Genomic DNA, 18,505 nt, shown 5'->3' on the forward strand with positions numbered 1-18,505 from the left:
TTCTGAAGTATTATGTGAAGGAGTATAAACAATATTCAATAATCTCCTAACATTGAAAAAAGAATAGCGATTTTTAATAAAACCGGTTTGGTCTTCCGAAATAATTTGGGGTAATACCTTCTCCAACCTAGAAGCCAGCAACTTGGAAAAAATCTTAGAATCCACATTCAATAAAGATATTGGTCTGTAGGATGCACAATCAGTAGGGTCTTTATCTTTCTTCAGTATTAAAGAAATGGAAGCTCTATAAAAAGATTGTGGCAACTTCCCCAATCTAATTGCTTCTTCAAACACCTTGCATAGCCAAGGAGATAGAGTATCAGAAAAACATTTAAAAAAATTCTACTGTATACCCATCTGGACCTGGTGCTTTCCCAGAATTCATTGAGGAAATAACCCCTTTAATTTCCGCATCCGTAAACGGAGTATCTATTACTGAAATATCATCAGATGATAGTTTTGGAAAATTCAATTTCCCGAGAAAATCACACATGGTATTATGATCCTGAGGGAATTCAGATTTATACAGGGAGGTATAAAAGTCTTGAAAAGACTTATTTATGTCATCATGGTTAACTGTCAAATCCCCATTCTGCTGTCGAACCTTAGTAATCTGGCGTTTAACTGAAACATTCTTCAGCTGACTAGCTAACAGTTTTCCTGATTTATCACTATGTATATAGAAATCAGATCTGGTTTTCATTAATTGATTTTCTATCGGAGATGTAAGTAATAAACTATGTTCCATTTGAAGTTCAACCCTTTGTTTATAAAGTTCCATGCTAGGAGTAGTCGAATATTTCTTGTCAATCTCTTTAATTTTATCAACCAGTAAAAAAGTTTCCTTCTTAATGCGTTTTCTCAGACCAGCAGAATACGAGATAATCTGTCCACGTATATACGCTTTTAAAGTGTCCCAAAGTGTTCCGCATGTGATATCCTCCGTGGAATTAGTTGAAAAGAAGAAATCAATCTGTTCCTTCATAAATTTAATAAAGTCTGGTTCTTGCAATAAGGTAGAGTCAAATCGCCATTGTCTAGCATTTAAAGCTGTATCCGTAAAATTAATAGAAAGTTTTAATGGAGCATGGTCAGAAATAGCTATAATATCATAATTACAACCAATTACCGATGGAATAAAACAAGAGTCAATAAAAAAATAATCAATTCTCGAATAGGAGTGATAAACATGTGAGAAAAAAGAAAACTCTTTGTCATTAGGATGACGAAATCTCCAAATATCAAAAACTCCATTATCAGTCAAAAAGGAGTTAATACAAGTGGCCGACTTATTGGGTAGAGTCTGAATAGGTGTAGATTTGTCCATCAAAGGAATTAAACAACAATTAAAGTCACCACCCATTATTAACTTATATTCATTTAAATTAGGTAAAGAAGTAAATAAGGACTTAAAAAAGTCAGGGCAATCCACATTCGGGGCATAAACATTAACCATAGCAACCTTTTTATTACCGAGTAAACCCGTAATTAACAAAAATCTACCATTCGGATCCGAAAGGATATCGTGTTGAACAAATGCAATAGAGGAGTCAATAAAAATTGAAACTCCCTTAACTTTGGCATTCGAATTCGAATGATACTGTTGACCCCGCCAAGACCTAAAAAAGCGATATTTGTCCTCCTTCCTCACATGAGTTTCTTGTACAAAAATAATATGAGCATTAAGTCTTTGGAATACTTTGAAAATCTTCTTTCGTTTAATCGGATGGTTTAATCCATTAGTATTCCAAGACACAAAGTTAATGGTTTGAACCATGTTTCTAAAGTCATCCCTTTGGTATATAAAGGGTTAACCATGTTATAAACTCATGCATCCGGAAGAGGGACAAAAATAAAGAGCGGACCCGGAAGTGACGACATCGTAGACATATTTGTAGTTCATGAACAGCCCAAGTAAAAAAACTAAAACAAATTGATAAGAAAAAAATTAAAAAAGAAAACAGACCAACCCCCACCCCCGTATGAAAAAGAAAAAAAGCCAAAATATGGCTAGAAAAAAGAAAAAATGAAACTAACTCTACCCCCATATCAGCGGCAGACCACTCCGTGTTTAACGGATATATATAAAAAACCACCCGAACTTTAAGAATTATGATCGCAATACTAAAAACTGCGCTTCTTAATATGCTGAGTTGTAAAGAAAAAGGGAATAAAATCATTAAAAGTTTATAAATCGGGTTATAACCCAAACAAATCAAGAAGTATTTAAACTATGATAAGCGATGCATTATAGGAAGAAGACGAAAAAAGAAACAATAACGCCATCTTAAACTAAACCAATACTTTACAAAAAACCATTATCTTGATATTAAACAAAAAATTCACTTCGAAAGGTTAAAAATATACCTTCAAGAGAACAAAAATAATAGACAAAAATATAGTATAGTAGTTAAAGTGTATAAGACAGAGCGATTAATATAACGAAAACACACTTTAACTTAAATATGAAGTATAGGATAAACCTACACCAATAACCAGAGACTAACCCTGGTTTAAATAATCAAAAACCATCTTTCACGATCAGAATCACTCATTTACTGGAGAGTAGTAACTGTATCAGTAGGGAAGTTCTCTTCCAAATACTTTTTCGCTTCAAAGGTAGACAAAAATACTTTACGCGGAGCATTCGGGGGGGAGATCCTGAGCTTCGCCGGGTATAAGAGCGCAGGTTTTAGATTTTTCTCATAACATTCAGACATCAGAGGTTTAAAAAGCAACCTTTTTTTCATGACTTCTGGGCTGAAATCCTGGACCAAACGAAAACAATAATCACGAAATTTAATCATCCCAGCCCTTCGAGCTTCACGAATGAGTTGTTCTTTATCGTGTACGTAATGAAATCGGACGATTACCACCGGGGGCTTATCTGAAACCGTCGGTGATCGACTCCAAATTCTATGTGCTCGGTCAAGTAGCGGAGGGTTTACTGGAAAAACCGACGGAAACGCATCTTTTAGAAATTGAGCAAAGTATTTCGAAGGATCGCCTTGTTCTATGCCGTCTGGGAGACCAAGTATGCGTAGGTTCTGTCTTCTGGACCGATTCTCCAAATCGACACTCTTGGCTTTAAGTGTCTCCACCAATTTAATAGTCGAAATTAAATCCTGTTGCAATTTTTCAATTGTCAAATCTCGTTTCCGCGCTTCCTCTTGCAGCAATGTGATAAGCGCTTGCTGTTGGTTAATTACTGAATCCGTCTTAACCATATAATCTTGAAAAACCTTTATGTCTCGTTGAAAAGCCTGACGTTGTTCCTCAAATTTTTTATCCAAAAGCTCCATAAGCAGTTCATAAGTTAACTCAGTGCGTTGCGGTTGAGCTGGCTTCTTTCCATTACCGTTCGGGTTTCGCCCCGGTTCTCGTCCTTTGGATCTAAGAGCCATTTCTGTTTGCATATCTTCCAAAATTCACGATAAAATCTTAACAATAAGCCCGAGAAAGTAGCAAAAGTCTTTTGGTGTAGGTAACAATAAGTTGAATAAGGGTGATCAAAGGTTAAAATAAGTAAAGATTATGGAGCGGATCTGAAACAGTACTCACTCCATGAGCGTCTCCCGCTGACTCTTGTTGATTCTTAACTGACTTTAATTTTTACCCGATACCTGCACAGTGTCCACTGTTCAATCTTCCTGATTTGTTATCCAACTTTAATTCTTAGATGACTTCAAATTTTACCTGATCCATGCCACCTATCCAATTTTATCCTTTCTATTTTTTTTTAAGCAGACACTGTGTCAGCTGTCCAATTTTCAAATAATTGTCCTACCTTATACGAGTCTCTCGGCAGATTCGATCCAGGTCCCGTCAAGGTCCTGTGCTGAGGTCCAGGCGAGAGGCAGAGACACACAGCAGTATCGTAGGGAACGACAGAGACAATTTGTTTTGCGGGCCCGATCAGTCCCCATAGATAGGATGTTCAGTCTGTTGCTTACTCAGCCTGCCTCCATGTCATAGTCCCTATGTTGGTACTCTGCTCGCAAGCGCCAAATGTGGAAGTCGAATCCAGATAAAGTCACTCACAGACCGTATAAGTACAAACTCATTATTCAAAGCACCCGGGGCTTAGTTAGTCACTCAAACAGGAAAAGTCTGTCTGTAACTGTTCCTGTCCCATCCTCCAAAGTAACAATTCCCCTTACAACACATATTTGTTCAGATACAAGATAGGCTGTTATCCATGTTATCCACTACGTGACAGTCCCAAAAGTCAAATTACAAAATAAGCATAATGGACAGAACATACAGAAACAGGCTTGAGTGGTTCTATCTCTACGCATGAGTGCAGAAGGAGATAAGCATCCTGAAACCCGAGCTAACCACCCATCTTCAAGAAGAAATATGGCTCAGCACATCTGTTGGTCATCAGAAAAAACAGGCTGCTATTGTTTAACGAAGTGTTAATCCTTTTACATACTTTATTAGTACACCCTGCAATCCAGGCAACATCCTTGTAAATCTCCACTCTATCTCTATAGTATCCATATCCTCCCTGTAATGAGGATACCAGAACTGAACACAGTACAGTCAGCCCTCCTTATCCGCAGCAGATTGGTTCTGGGACACCCCGCAGATACCAAAATTCACGGATGCTCAAGTCCCTTATTTAACATGTATCAATGTCTTTAGGACTTTAGGTCTTCAGGTCTTTAGGACCCAGTGGAACCCCGGACTTTAACGTCTCCGTGCAGTGGACATTAGGACCTGGCAGCGCAGCTCTGAATCCGCAGTGTTTCTGTTCACGAAAATAATCACGATCGTGATTGAAAATAAGGTGGAAGTAATAAAGCGATCGGAAAGAAGTGAAGCACCACCGGTCATTGGAAAAGCATTAGGCTACAGTCAGTCAACGATCGGAACAATTTTAATGGAGCATGTGAAAGGCCCTGCCCCAATGAGAGCTACAATTATTACTAAGCAACGCAGTGGTTAAATTAGGTAAAAAATGTACGATATACTAAGAAAAACATTTGACTAACTGACGCTAAATAATACCGGATGTACCTGTTCTTGACTTCAAATCCGACTTAAAGACGGACTCAGGAATGGAACTCATTCATAACCCGGGGACCGCCTGTACTTTTAAGTCATTTCTAGATTACTTATAATACCTAATACAACGTAAATGCTATGTAAATAGTTGTTATACTGTATTGTTTAGGGAATAATGACAAGAAAAAAGTCTGTACATGCTCAAATAACGAGTGCTGGAGAGAGAACTTCTGGGTTTTCCCGATCCGCGGTTGGTTGAATTCGCGCATACAGAATCAGCAGATAAGGAGGGCCGACTGCACTCCAAGTGGGGTCTGACCAAGGTCTTTTATCACATTACCTCACGGTTCTTGAACTCAATCCCACTGTTGATGAATGCCAACACACCATACACCTTCTTAACATCATCTCTAATACACACTGTGACAGCTCACCAAGTCTTCTTCAGCAGCACTGACAATAACAGGAACTCCCCATCTACCAACAATAAATAAAAAAACAGCTGGATCACCAATTTTTTCTCACCAGCAAGTAACGATACAAGTAAAGATACAGACCTTCATAAAGATTCTTTGTCAAATGTATATCGAAAGATGTAGTGAAATGCATTGTTTGCATCAAGTTGTATCAGCAAAAGTTGATTTGATTTAATGCAAACAACGTATTTCACTTTACTAACTGATCTTAGCGCATACATCTTTGGAATATGGGAGGCAACCAGAACACCAGGAGGAATCTCACACAGCAACAAGGAGAACACAAGCTCCTCAGAGACCCCAACAGGAATTGAATCCTGCTGCTGCTTGCTAGTGCTGTAGAGCAAAGCACTAACTGCTACACTTCCAACAATGGCCTTGACATTTACTCACTCCCCAAAATAAAAATACTAAAATTAGGTCTTCACATCACTAAGAAAAAAGCATTTACTATGAAGTAAAGATCTTCTAAAATGGAAATCAATTCAGCTACTGTTGAATTAAGGTGACGATGCAGGATTAGTCAAATTAATTCTTCAAAAACTATTCCATGTTCCATTCAAAGTGATGTTTTCACAGACATTTTCAAACACTTCAATCTCGAATTCCAGTAACATTTTCCATAGATTCAGTTTGCATTCCCTTCACTCAAATACAAAAGACCAAGTAATTTTTCGCATGGGTTGATCAGCTGAAGGCAAACATAACTAGTTTTTCATTGTCTTACATCGTCTACCCAGAGTGAAATTCATTTGTCACATATTCCATGCAACACAGTCAAGACTCATTCAGCAATTAGCAACACTGACAAGTAACCGGGGCGACTTGTCATCACCGATAATGAAATAATAATAAAATAACTAAAATAACTGACCCAGAACACATGCACTCTTGTGACTCAAGCATTCTTTTCATTTTGCTTGTGCAGAAGGAGAACAGCATGGCCCCTGTCACCCACACAGTTCTGAAGCCAGGACAGAAAGCTGCTATTTTTATACAGAATTAGCTTATCAGTTACAGATATTGACCATTTGGTAAAATGTACATTTTTAAGTTCTTTCTTTGCAAAATGAATCACCATTAGTTTTGCTACAACAAGTGTATGGGACATTGGAAAAAAAAGTTGAATTTCCCCATGGGGATGAATAAAGTATCTATCTATCTATCATTCACAATAAAGGTGTTAAAAGTCAATCGAAACTTCAAGCTGACAACCCACGATATTTTCAAGTTTATAAAGATACAAGACATGGAAGAAAACAAATCTGGAGCTACTGCAATTAAGTGCTCCCACCCTACCTGGTCTACTTTTACATCTACAAATAGGCATTTCTTTACTGAAGTGTCAAGAATACTCAGACATGCTGGTAATCATAGACAAGTTTTCAAGATGGGTGGGTGGAACCTAGTCCAGGAACGAAGGCCACTGTCACTTGCACAGCAAGATATACTGGATGTGACTGAATGGGGCTTATCTTCTACAAAACAAGATAGGATCTTGTGATTAGGGTATGTCTTTCCTGCTATGAGACTTACACAGACTTTAGCTTTACATCCAGAGTCAAGAATTTAACATTTCAGGAGGAGCATTATTCCCATTTTATTGAAGTTGCAAAGAGCATAAGCGATTAAAAATGTTGCTGCAGCTTTAGAAAGGGTAAGCACTGACTTAGCTGATGCCTCGGAGAAAGGAACACCAAAATAGTCGCCAGGCACAAGATGGTTCTTCAAAATCATATAGCATTAGATCTTCTCTTAGCAGTTGACGGGGCAACATATGCAGTTATAGGCAAGTACGTAAATACCTTAAGAATCTGAAGACAGAACCAATTTAGCTGATCATATTTGTAAAACAGCAGCTAAAATACATCAATTGATGGACATGATTTCTTTGGTTGAATTCATTAAGTCTCAGAAGCCAAAGTTACTGAATATTATGTGTCATACTATTCACACTAATATGCCTCATCATAATTTACATTTTTTCTTGTTTAAAGAGTTCCACAGGGGTCGGTGTTGGGACCGCTGCTTTTTACCATGTACGTCAATGATTTGGACTAGGGTATTAATGGATTTGTGGCTAAATTTGCCAATGATAAAAAGATAGAAAAAAAAGGGGGTAGTGTTGAGGAAACTGAGACCCTGCAGAGAGACTTAGATAGTTTAGGGGAATGGGCAAAGAAGTGGCAAATGAAATACAATATTGGAAAAATGTATGGTCATGCACTCTGCTGGAAGAAATAAATGGGCAGACTATTATTTAGATAGTGAGAGAATTCAAAGTGCAGAGATGCAAAGAGATTTGGGAGTCCTTGTGCAAGATACCCTAAAGGTTGAGTCGGTTGTGAAGAAGGTGAATGCAATGTTGGCATTCATTTCTAGAGGGAATAATAGCAGGGATGCGATGTTGAGGCTCAGTAAGACACTCGTGAGACCACACTTGGAAGTATTGTGTGCAGTCTTGGGCTCCTTAGTATATCCTTTCTAAAATGACATTGGAGAGGGTTCAGAGAAGATTCACAAGAATGATTCCAGGAATGAAAGGATTACCGTATGAGGAATGTCTGGCAGCTCTTGGGTTGTATTCCCTGGAATTCAGGAGAATGAGGGGGGATCTCACAGAAAGATTCTGAATGTTAAAAGGCCTGAACAGATTAGATATGGCGAAGTTATTTCCCATGGTAGGGGATTCTAGAATAAGGCACGATTTCAGGATTGAAGTATGTTTATTTAGAACAGAAATGCAGAGAAATTACTTTAGTCAGAGGGTGGTAAATCAGTGGAATTTGTTGCCACCAGCGACTGTGGAGACCAAGCCATTGGGTGTATTTAAGGCAGAGATAGATAGGTTCTGATTAGCCAGAGCATCAAAGGGTATGGTGTGAAGGCAAGGGAGTGGAGATGACTGGAAAAATTGGATCAGCCCATGAAGCCCATTGGATTCAGTCTCGATGGGCTGAATGGCCTACTTCTGCTCCTACATCTTATGGTCTTATGGACAGAATAGTTCAAACCCATGGAAATGTGCCTACTAATCTGCCTAGCCATGATACTATTATGAATATTTTGAAGGATACATGCACTCTTTGTTATTTCACAACCCAAGTATGTTTTTTGATTACTTAATTCAGACGTATTTATTCTAAACGTGTGATTTAGAATCAAAGGAGGGATTGTTGGATCTGACTGTTTAATTTGAATTGGCACTTCCTTTGCAGTTTAACAATTATCTGCTTGTATTTTAAGTAGACTTTGTATGCATAGCAGTTTAATACGCCTATGGTGACTATACAGAATATAATTCTGATAGCTTCTCTGTAATTAAGTGAATAAGTGTTTTTTTATTGGTTAATTTTAACTGCAGTATTGAATAAGTATTTTATAATTGTTTGTCTCATCTGCAGATTTGAATGGCATTTCTCATACCCGAGTATAAAGCAACTGCTTTACTCTCAGCACCATCTTTAGTTTCTTCTCTTCAAGCAGCAGTGACCCCTGTCACTATTCTATTCTCTTTATTCTATCAACTCTTAATAAAATGATCATGAAGCAACAGGTCACTCACAAGGAAATCTGCAGATGCTGGAAATTCAAACAACACACACAAAATGCTGGTGAAACACAGCAGGCTAGGCAGCATCTATAGGGAGAAGCACTGTTGACATTTCGGGCCGAGACCCTTCGTCAGGACTAACTGAAAGGAAAGATAGTAAGAGATTTGAAAGTAGGAGGGGGAAAGGGAAATGCGAAATGATAGAAGACCAGAGGGGGTGGGATGAAGCTAAGAGCTGGAAAGGTGATTGGCTAAAGAGATACAGAGCTGGAGAAGGAAAAGGATCATGGGAAGGGAGGCCTAGGAAGAAAGAAAGTGGGATGGGAGCACCAGAGGGAGATGGAGAACAGGCAGAGTGATGGGCAGAGAGAGAGAGAAAAAACATCTCCCGTTTCCCCCACCAATCTGCAATCCCCTCTACCTCGGATTCCATCGTCAGCTCCTGGGCCCTCAGAGGCTCCATCTTCCTCTCACCCCAACCCTTCCCTCTCCACTGATACTACCAGACTCCCTCCACCCCCCCCCCCCCACCCCGATCCCATCTCTCATCTGTGCCGGGTCTTTACCATTCCCTCGACCTTCAATTCTCTGAGGCAGAGCGCTCTGTCCTCAGTAAGAGCCTCACCTTTGTCCTCCTTCGCCCACACTTCAGCAAGTTCCGCGTATGCCATGACGCTGAACTCATCTTCTGCTGGCTCTGTCTCCGAGCTTACTTCTTTGACAAGGACTCTCCTACCCCCACCGATGACTCCTTCTCCCGTCTTCAACCTTCCTCCTCTTCATGGACACTCCACTCTGGTCTTCTGCCTGCTCTGGATCTCTTTATTGCTAATTGCCGACGGGACATCAACCGTCTTGACTTCACCACACCCTGTTCCAATTCCAACCTCACTCCTTCCGAACGCTCTGCTCTCCGCTCCCTCCGCACCAATCCCAACCTCACTATAAAACCCGCTGATAAGGGGGGAGCTGTTGTAGTCTGGCGTACTGACCTCTACCTGGCCAAGGCACAGCAACAACTCTCTGATACCTCCTCTTATTTACCCCTTGATCATGACCCCACTAAGGAGCACCAGGCCATTGTCTCCAATACCATCACCAACCTTATTAGCTCTGGGGATCTCCCATCCACTGCCACCAACCTCATAGTTCCCACACCCTGCACTTCCCGTTTCTACCTCCTACCCAAGATCCACAAACCTGCCTGTCCAGGTAGACCCATTGTCTCAGCTTGCTCCTGCCCCACTGAACTCATTTCTGCATACCTCGACACTGTTTTATCCCCCCTTGTCCAATCTCTTCCCACCTATGTTCGTGACACTTCTCACGCTTTGAATTTTTTCAATGATTTTAAGTTCCCTGATCCCCACCGCCTTATTTTCACCACAGATGTCCAGTCCCTATATATCTCCATCCCCCACCAGGAAGGTCTCAAAGCTCTTCACTTCTTTTTGGATTCCAGACCTAATCAATTCCCCTCTACCACCACTCTCCTCAGTATAGCAGAATTAATTCTTACTCTCAATAATTTCTCCTTTGGTTCCTCCCACTTCCTCCAAACCAAGGGTGTAGCCATGGGTACCCGCATGGGTCCTAGTTATGCCTGCCTTTTTGTTGGCTTTGTGGAACAGTCCATGTTCCAACTCTATACGGGTATCTGTCCCCCTCTTTTCCTTCACTACATCGACGACTGCATTGGCGCTGCCTCCTGAACGCATGCTGAGCTCGTTGACTTCATTAACTTTGCCTCCAACTTTCACCCTGCCCTCAAATTTACATGGTCCATTTCTGACACCTCCCTCCCCTTTCTTGATCTTTCTGTCTCCATCTCTGGAGACGGCCTATCCACTGGTATCTACTATAAGCCTACAGACTCTCAAAGCTACCTGGACTATTCCTCTTCCCACCTTGTCTCTTGCAAAAATGCTATCCCCTTCTCACAATTCCTCCGTCTCCGCCGCATCTGCTCTCAGGATGAGGCTTTTCATTCCAGGACAAAGGAGATGTCTTCCTTTTTTAACAGAAGGGGCTTCCCTTCTTCCACCAACTCTGCTCTCAAACGCATCTCTCCAATTTCCCACACATCTGCCCTCACCCCATCCGCCCGCCACCCCACTCGGGATAGGGTTCCCCTTGTCCTCACCTACCACTCCACCAGCCTCCCAGTCCAACGTATAATTCTCCGTAACTTCCACCACCTCCAACGGGATTCCACTACCAAGCACATCTTTCCCTCACCCCCCTTTCTGCCTTCCGCAGGGATCACTCCCTAAGCAACTCCCTTGTCCACTCATCCCCCCCATCCCTTCCCACCGATCTCCCTCCTGGCACTTACCCTTGTAAACGGAACAAGTGCTACACCTGCCCTTACACTTCCTCCCTCAACACCATTCAGGGCCCCAGACAATCCTTCCAGGTGAGTCGGGTGGTGTGGTATACTGCGTCTGGTACTCCCGGTGTGGCCTTTTATATATTGGTGAGACCCGACGCAGACTGGGAGACCGTTTCACCGAACACCTACGCTCTGTCCGCCAGAGAAAGCAGGATCTCCCAGTTGCCACACATTTTAATTCCTCGTCCCATTCCCATTCTGATATGTCTATCTACGGCCTCCTCTACTGTCAAGATGAAGCCACACTCAGGTTGGAGGAACAACACCTTATATACCGGCTGGGTAGCCTCCAACCTGATGGCATGAACATTGACTTCTCTAACTTCTGTTAATGCCCCTCCTCCCCGTCTTACCCCATCCCTGACATATTTAGTTGTTTGTTTTTTTTCTCTCTCTGCCCATCACACTGCCTGTTCTCCATCTCCCTCTGGTGCTCCCCTCCCCCTTTCTTTCTCCCTCGGCCTCCTGTCCCATGATCCTTTCCCTTCTCCAGCTCTGTATCACTTTTGCCAATCACCTTTCCAGCTCTTAGCTTCATCCCACCCCCTCTGGTCTTCTATCATTTTGCATTTCCCCCTCCCCCTCCTACTTTCAAATCTCTTACTATCTTTCCTTTCAGTTAGTCCTGACGAAGGGTCTCGGCCCGAAACGTCAACAGTGCTTCTCCCTATAGTTGCTGCCTGGCCTGCTGTGTTCCACCAGCATTTTGCGTGTGTTGTATGAAGCAACAGGTTTTATGTCTTGTTCCTGACTTCTAAAAGAATCTTGGATTTAAAATCCGGAATCCAACAATACTAAAATCTAAAACAATTGAACGAGAGGGGTCGGGGCCATCAGTTTGAGCAAAAATCAATCTATCCAATTAAAACAAAGTAATTTGAGGGCAATCCACAATAGCCTAAACATGAAGACTTCATCAGAAGATATTTTCCCATCTACTGTTCTGTAAGTAGAAAACTTGTAATGAATTTGGGATCTCAGATTTTAAGAATATTAAAGTTTCTCTGCGTGATGCTATACTAATTTACATTCAAAGCTCCACCAATGTGAAATCCTCAGATTTGATCAAGGTCTAAAACAATGAATGGCAGATGTAATAATTTGTTACTCTGCTCCGTTTCTGGAATCCCAACGGGATCCAAAGGAAGAGCCATACTGACTACAGACGCCACAATCTGAAACTACACAAAATGCTCAATGAATTCACAAGTCTAACTGGTTGAGTAGGAAAAAAAGAATTGTCAATGCTCGCTGAGTTCCACCAGAAGTTTGTTTGTTGTTTGGTGTTTCTTTTTGCTTGTTTTCTGGTGCTGTTTTCAAGTTTTGCAAAGAAATCCACCTCTCCAATCCAATGTCAGCAATGCATACACCAAATGTGGGATCAGAATCCAAATCACTGGAAAGGGAGTCAGTCCTTTGCCCAGAAATTAGCAGAAAAAGTGGTGTGATCCACAAATAAGCAAGTGTTTAAGTGTGCCATTGTTGTGTCATGTATTTTAATGTATATTATTTTAATGTTAATTTTTTTGAACTAAAGAAGCTTGCTGGTATGTTTTGTTTTAAGCTTGCTGCTCATAACTGCCCCCAGCCTCACATCCCATTTCGCTCAGTGTAGAAAAGTCGGAACCATGATCTGTGGTCAAATATAGCTCCAAATATTCCTAACGGCAAAAAGATCAGGGTGTTGAAAATACAGCACAATTATTAAAAGACAAATGTACACTCAACAAGTGACTGTATTAGATTGTCCCACTCCAACAAATGAAGTACCAGCAGCATGTTTCTGGATGCACAGGTCCATCAAATTTGAAAAGGCAAACATTAAAAACGTATTTCGTGGTAAAATGACAGTACAATTACCTCAATGTTCTGAATGAGAAAGTGTAAAAGTGAAACCGAAACTGGGACAGTTCAGAAACATGCATTACCACATTGCTGCATGTGAAGAATGCTCATTCTGATGCACAGTTGTTGTATGTTTACGCAGAACTATACTTTGATGAATAAAGCAATCACACTTGGTAGCAAGACCAAAAGCCTGACCCAAGTTTACACAAGTAGTTTTAAAACCCACATTTTAGAAATACACGATTTCTGAAATCATTGCAGTGAACAATGACAATATCCTCCCCTTATGATTGTAATCTTAAAACTGAGCTCATTACAAGTTAGAAATGCACACATCTGCACAGCCTGTGGTCCTACACCAGTCAATACAATTTAAAACAAAGCATTTTAAGTAATCTAAATCCCAATGAATGAAATTTATTAATTCCTTGCCATTGGCACAAGTGCCCGTCTACAGCACAAACTGCACCAGATTCCAATTATAATCTTCAAGTGCTCCACCAATAAGATTCCCTTATAAAATTACTGTACTGCCGCTCCGCTTTCAATACCCTAAGTGTGGAATGTCTTCACAATATTTCAAGTAAGATGACTCACCACAAACCCTCAAATCAAATGGGGGAAATCACTGAACATTTGATTTGGCCACTGACAGCGACTTTCTATGAATGAATGAATAAATAAATAAATAAATAAATACTGAAGTTAAATATTAGTATTTATCATTGCTGGTTGACCTGAATCTCTGGTCACTGGACTGTTACTGTGATCTTTGAGAACAACATCTTGACCCTAACTTCAAACTGCTCAGTTTAGACCTGTAACCATTGCAGTAATCTGGAAAAACTCATACCACAGCACCACTGCAGCTCAGCTTGTAACTTCAACTCAATCTGTTTCAAAGCATGAACTGCATTTAGTGATTGCACATGTCCACAATGCCCAAAGTTTTTTTGGTAACCTAGCATCCCATATTTCCGTAACTGAAATGCTGCTTGACTGGTCCTTGAAGTTGGTAACCTAGTGCATGTAATGTCAGGAAGTGAGGTGTTGGGAGAGTCATGATGAACTGAAATTACACAGACAGTACTTATAAATTCAGCCATTTCCTGGTTCACAGTAACTATTTCAAGCCTTCATTACAATTTTTATTGCCAGGTATATTCTAGGAATCCTCATTTTTCCAAATGTAATTGCACACTGATCCATTTTTGAAATAGAAGAACAGTTCATTTGGTCCAATATGATCACTTAAATCATTAACGCATTTAAAAATATAAATGCCTACATTCCTCAATTATATTTATAGAATCTTATTCAGAGGTCAATTGTGAAATTAACGTGTAAAGCAAGAATTAAACCTTAAATGACTAGATGAAATGAATTCTGTACTTTAGAAGTAACACACCCATTTCAAGTTTCTCCATCATGCAAAGACTTACCTACAAAATGGTGCATGCATTTCTACATCATCCTTAAAGCATCACAAACTATTTCTTGAGAACATTAATAATTGTATTATAATTTTGTATAATATTGTAGTTAAGAAATGAAGTAGATGGTATCATTAATAGACCTTTTGCAGTTTTTGTTTTGTATAGAAATCACACACACCTAATGGAAATGCAAACAGAATCAACTGTCATGGTATTTCTGCACAAATACAAAAACTCTCAAAAACTACTGAAATGAAAGTACACAAAAACTACTGTACGTATAAGTACATATAAACTACTAAAGAAAATTCAGAATATGTCAAATAAACTTACAATGTACAACTCAACTGTAATGTAATCACAGCTCAAAAACGAGGAAGGTGATGTTGTTGCCCTATCAGTTCATTACCTTTATCTAACCTAAACAGATTTCTAGAATTCTACTACGATTATTTTTTGAAAAATTAATAGTTACAAGATACGACTCACCTCAAATTTTTTGGGGAAAAAAAACTAATTGTAACGTTCAAAGAAATTGCTTACGTCTCCTAAATTTCATAGCCATGACTAAACGCGGAAATATAGGTTTCCTACAGGAACACCTTTTAGAAACAGCAAATGAATTGCTCGAAAGTGATCGCATCACCGAAGCAGACAACTTTGGTGAAGCTGCAAAATGACTCGACTCGAATAGACAGATCAGCCAGTTTACCAAGCCGCTCAGCGCACAATTGCAGAAGGTCGGGACAGAGGCCCTTCCCCGAACCTCTAGGAATCACCGCTAAGGTAACGGAGGTAGGAGTGGATGAGAGCGTCATCCCTCCTCCTGATACCGCTTATGTAATCCGCGGAAAGACGCACAACATTAGGCCCGGAATCAGCGCTTCTGGCCTATCAAAGGCAAGGGGAGGAGGCAGGAAGGGCCTGGAGAGGCCTGTGACTTACCAATTGGTCATGTCCAGGAAGAACGCGCAGCCGGCGGGGTTGAGCTGGAAACCCAGTAGCCTCTGGAACTCGGAGATCAGCACATCCTTATCTGTGGTTCCCATGCAGCTGAATTTCTGCATCAGGTCCTGATCTAAGTCCATATCCACGTCCATTGCGTTTCTTTATCGGTCTCTCTGCTCTCGCCCCTGAAAGTGCCGCCGGTGGGGGCCCCCCCGCTCAGCTCGCTGTAAACGGGTGCGCAGTGACGTGTCCCTCTCGACCAAGGCCTACCCCTCAAACATTGTCGCTGCCGCGTTCCGGAGGCGTCCGCTGCAATAACACCGTCCCGTCCCGTCCCGTCCCCCTCTGGCCGGCCATACGCATGCGCACCCGGCCCTCCCCACCAGTCACACTCACTCGCCGCGCGTCACCTTACTCTGACGTCACACTCGCCCATGGCGTCACTGGTGGCGGCCTGGCCCCATCTCTGAACAAATAATAGTGTGGGGAAGAGATTACAGAAAGGGGCAATGAATTGTTCGTCGGTGCGTGGTTCAAAACTCCAAGAAGGCTTCTATAGGTTAAGGATTGTTGTATGTGCAAATTAAAAGCAAAACAGCAATTCATGGCAAATGTGAAGCATCATCTGTGCAGAGAATAAAGATTTAGATGAGGTCAATTGAAACTTAGTGGATATTATATTCAGTGGTGTCTTTTTTAAAAGAACGTAGAAACATAGAAAATAGGTGCAGGAGTAGGCCATTCGGCTCTTCGAGGCTGCACCACCATTCAGTATGATCATGGCTGATCATCCAACTCAGAACCCTGTACCTGCTTTCTCTCCATACCCCCTGATCCCTTTAGCCACAAGGGCCATATCTAACTTCCTCTTAAATATAGCTAATGAACCAGCCTCAACTGTTTCCTGTGGCAGAGAATCCCACAGACTCACCATTCTCTGTGTGAAGAAGTTCTTCCTCATCTCAGTCCTAAAAGGCTTCCCCTTTATCCTTAAACTGTGACCCCTCGTTCTGGACTTCCCCAACATCGGAAACAATCTTCCTGCATCTAGCCTGTCCAATCCCTTTAGAATTTTATACATTTCAATAAGATCTCCCCTCAATCTTCCAAATTCCAGTGAGTATAAGCCTAGTCAAACCAGTCTTTCTTCATATGAAAGTCCTGCCATCCCAGGAATCAATCTGGTGAACTTTCTTTGTACTCCCTCTATGGCAAGAATGTCTTTCCTCAGATTAGGGGACTAAAACTGCACACAATACTCTGGGTGCGGTCTCACCAAGGCCTTGTACAATTGCAGTAGAACCTCCCTGCTCCTGTACTCAAATCCTTTTGCTACGAATGCTAACATACCATTTGCCTTTTTCACCGCCTGCTGTACCTGCATGCCCACCTTCAATAACTGGTGTATAATGACAGCCAGGTCTCGTTGCACCTCCCCTTTTCCTAATCGGCCACCGTTCAGATAATAATCTGTTTTCCTGTTCTTGCAACCAAAGTGGATAACCTCACATTTATCCACATTAAATTGCATCTGCCATGAATTTGCCCACTCACCTAACCTATCCAAGTCACCCTGCATCCTCTTAGCATCCTCCTCACAGCTAACACCGCCGCCCAGCTTCGTGTCATCCGCAAACTTGGAGATGCTGCATTTAATTCCCTCGTCTAAATCATTAATATATATTGTAAACAACTGGGGTCCCAGCACTGAGCCTTGCAGTACCCCACTAGTCACTGCCTGCCATTCTGAAAAGGTCCCGTTTACTCCCACTCTTTGCTTCCTGTCTGCCAACCAATTCTCTAGCCACATCAATACCACACTCCCAATATCGTGTGCTTTAAGTTTGCACACTAATCTCCTGTGTGGGACCTTGTCAAAAGCCTTTTGAAAATCTAAATATACCACATCCACTGACTCTCCCCTATCCACTCTACTAGTTACATCTTCAAAAAATTATATAAGATTCGTCAGACATGATTTTCCTTTCACAAATCCATGCTGACTTTGTCCGATGATTTCACCTCTTTCCAAATGTGCTGTTATCACATCTTTGATAACCGACTCTAGCATTTTCCCCACCACCGATGTCAGACTCACCAGTCTATAATTCCCCGGTTTCTCTCTCCCTCCTTTTTTAAAAAGTGGGGTTACATTAGCCACCCTCCAATCCTCAGGAACTAATCCAGAATCTAAGGAGTTTTGAAAAATTATCACTGAAACGTGAAAGGAATGTCAAAATGTACTGAAATATAAAATAGTGTAGTTGCTGAAAATCAGGAAAAAAACAATAGTGCCAGAAACACTCAGTAGATCAAGCCGCATCTGTGGAAAGAGAAACAGTCAATATTCCAATGAATGGTAGTAGGGCCATAATGTTGACTGCAGCTCTTTCCACAAATGCAACTTCACGTGCTGATTTTTCCCCACATTTTTATGTTTTCATTGTGGAAATGTACAGCATTTCAATGTCCTGCTTCAGAGAGGTAAACTTCACTGAAGTCTTGAAGCAAAGAAAGGGTTGACTGGAGTGTTCATCAGAGACAGGAGAAAGAATGCTGTGGGATTCTAGTACACAGGAAATGGGCAAGACTGCCAGTCAGAGGGGGGGGAAAGTGGCCTCAAAGTACCTGGATGAAATACAAAACAGTTAAATCAGAAAAGAAACATAACTGCACATGTCAGATTACTTCCACAGGCAAAAGATTTAACCATTTTCCATTTCTCACGAAAAATTTGTTCATTTAATGCCTCTAATCATGCTATCACAAGAACCATGCCCAGGTATTTCCAACTTCCTTGGGTAAAACAAAATTGCTAATGTCAGGGGTACTTGTTAGTCCA

General features: G+C 41.1%; 1 protein-coding gene across 3 annotated transcripts in view; it reads right to left on the reverse strand.

Moving 5' to 3' along the window:
- Nucleotides 1-16,041, reverse strand: part of ilrun (inflammation and lipid regulator with UBA-like and NBR1-like domains) — a 132,314-nt gene extending 116,273 nt beyond the window's left edge. For 2 of the 3 annotated variants that reach the window (XM_073030314.1, XM_073030316.1), the window contains exon 1: nt 15,661-16,041. In XM_073030314.1, the coding sequence (XP_072886415.1) occupies nt 15,661-15,815 (155 nt within the window). In that variant the 5' untranslated portion in view covers nt 15,816-16,041. The remainder of the gene's footprint in view (nt 1-15,660) is intronic. The other variant, XM_073030317.1, reaches the window with a different exon arrangement.
- Nucleotides 16,042-18,505: the final 2,464 nt, after the last annotated feature.

The sequence above is a fragment of the Hemitrygon akajei genome, chromosome 27 (genome assembly GCF_048418815.1).
Source record: "Hemitrygon akajei chromosome 27, sHemAka1.3, whole genome shotgun sequence".
NCBI lineage: Eukaryota > Metazoa > Chordata > Chondrichthyes > Myliobatiformes > Dasyatidae > Hemitrygon > Hemitrygon akajei.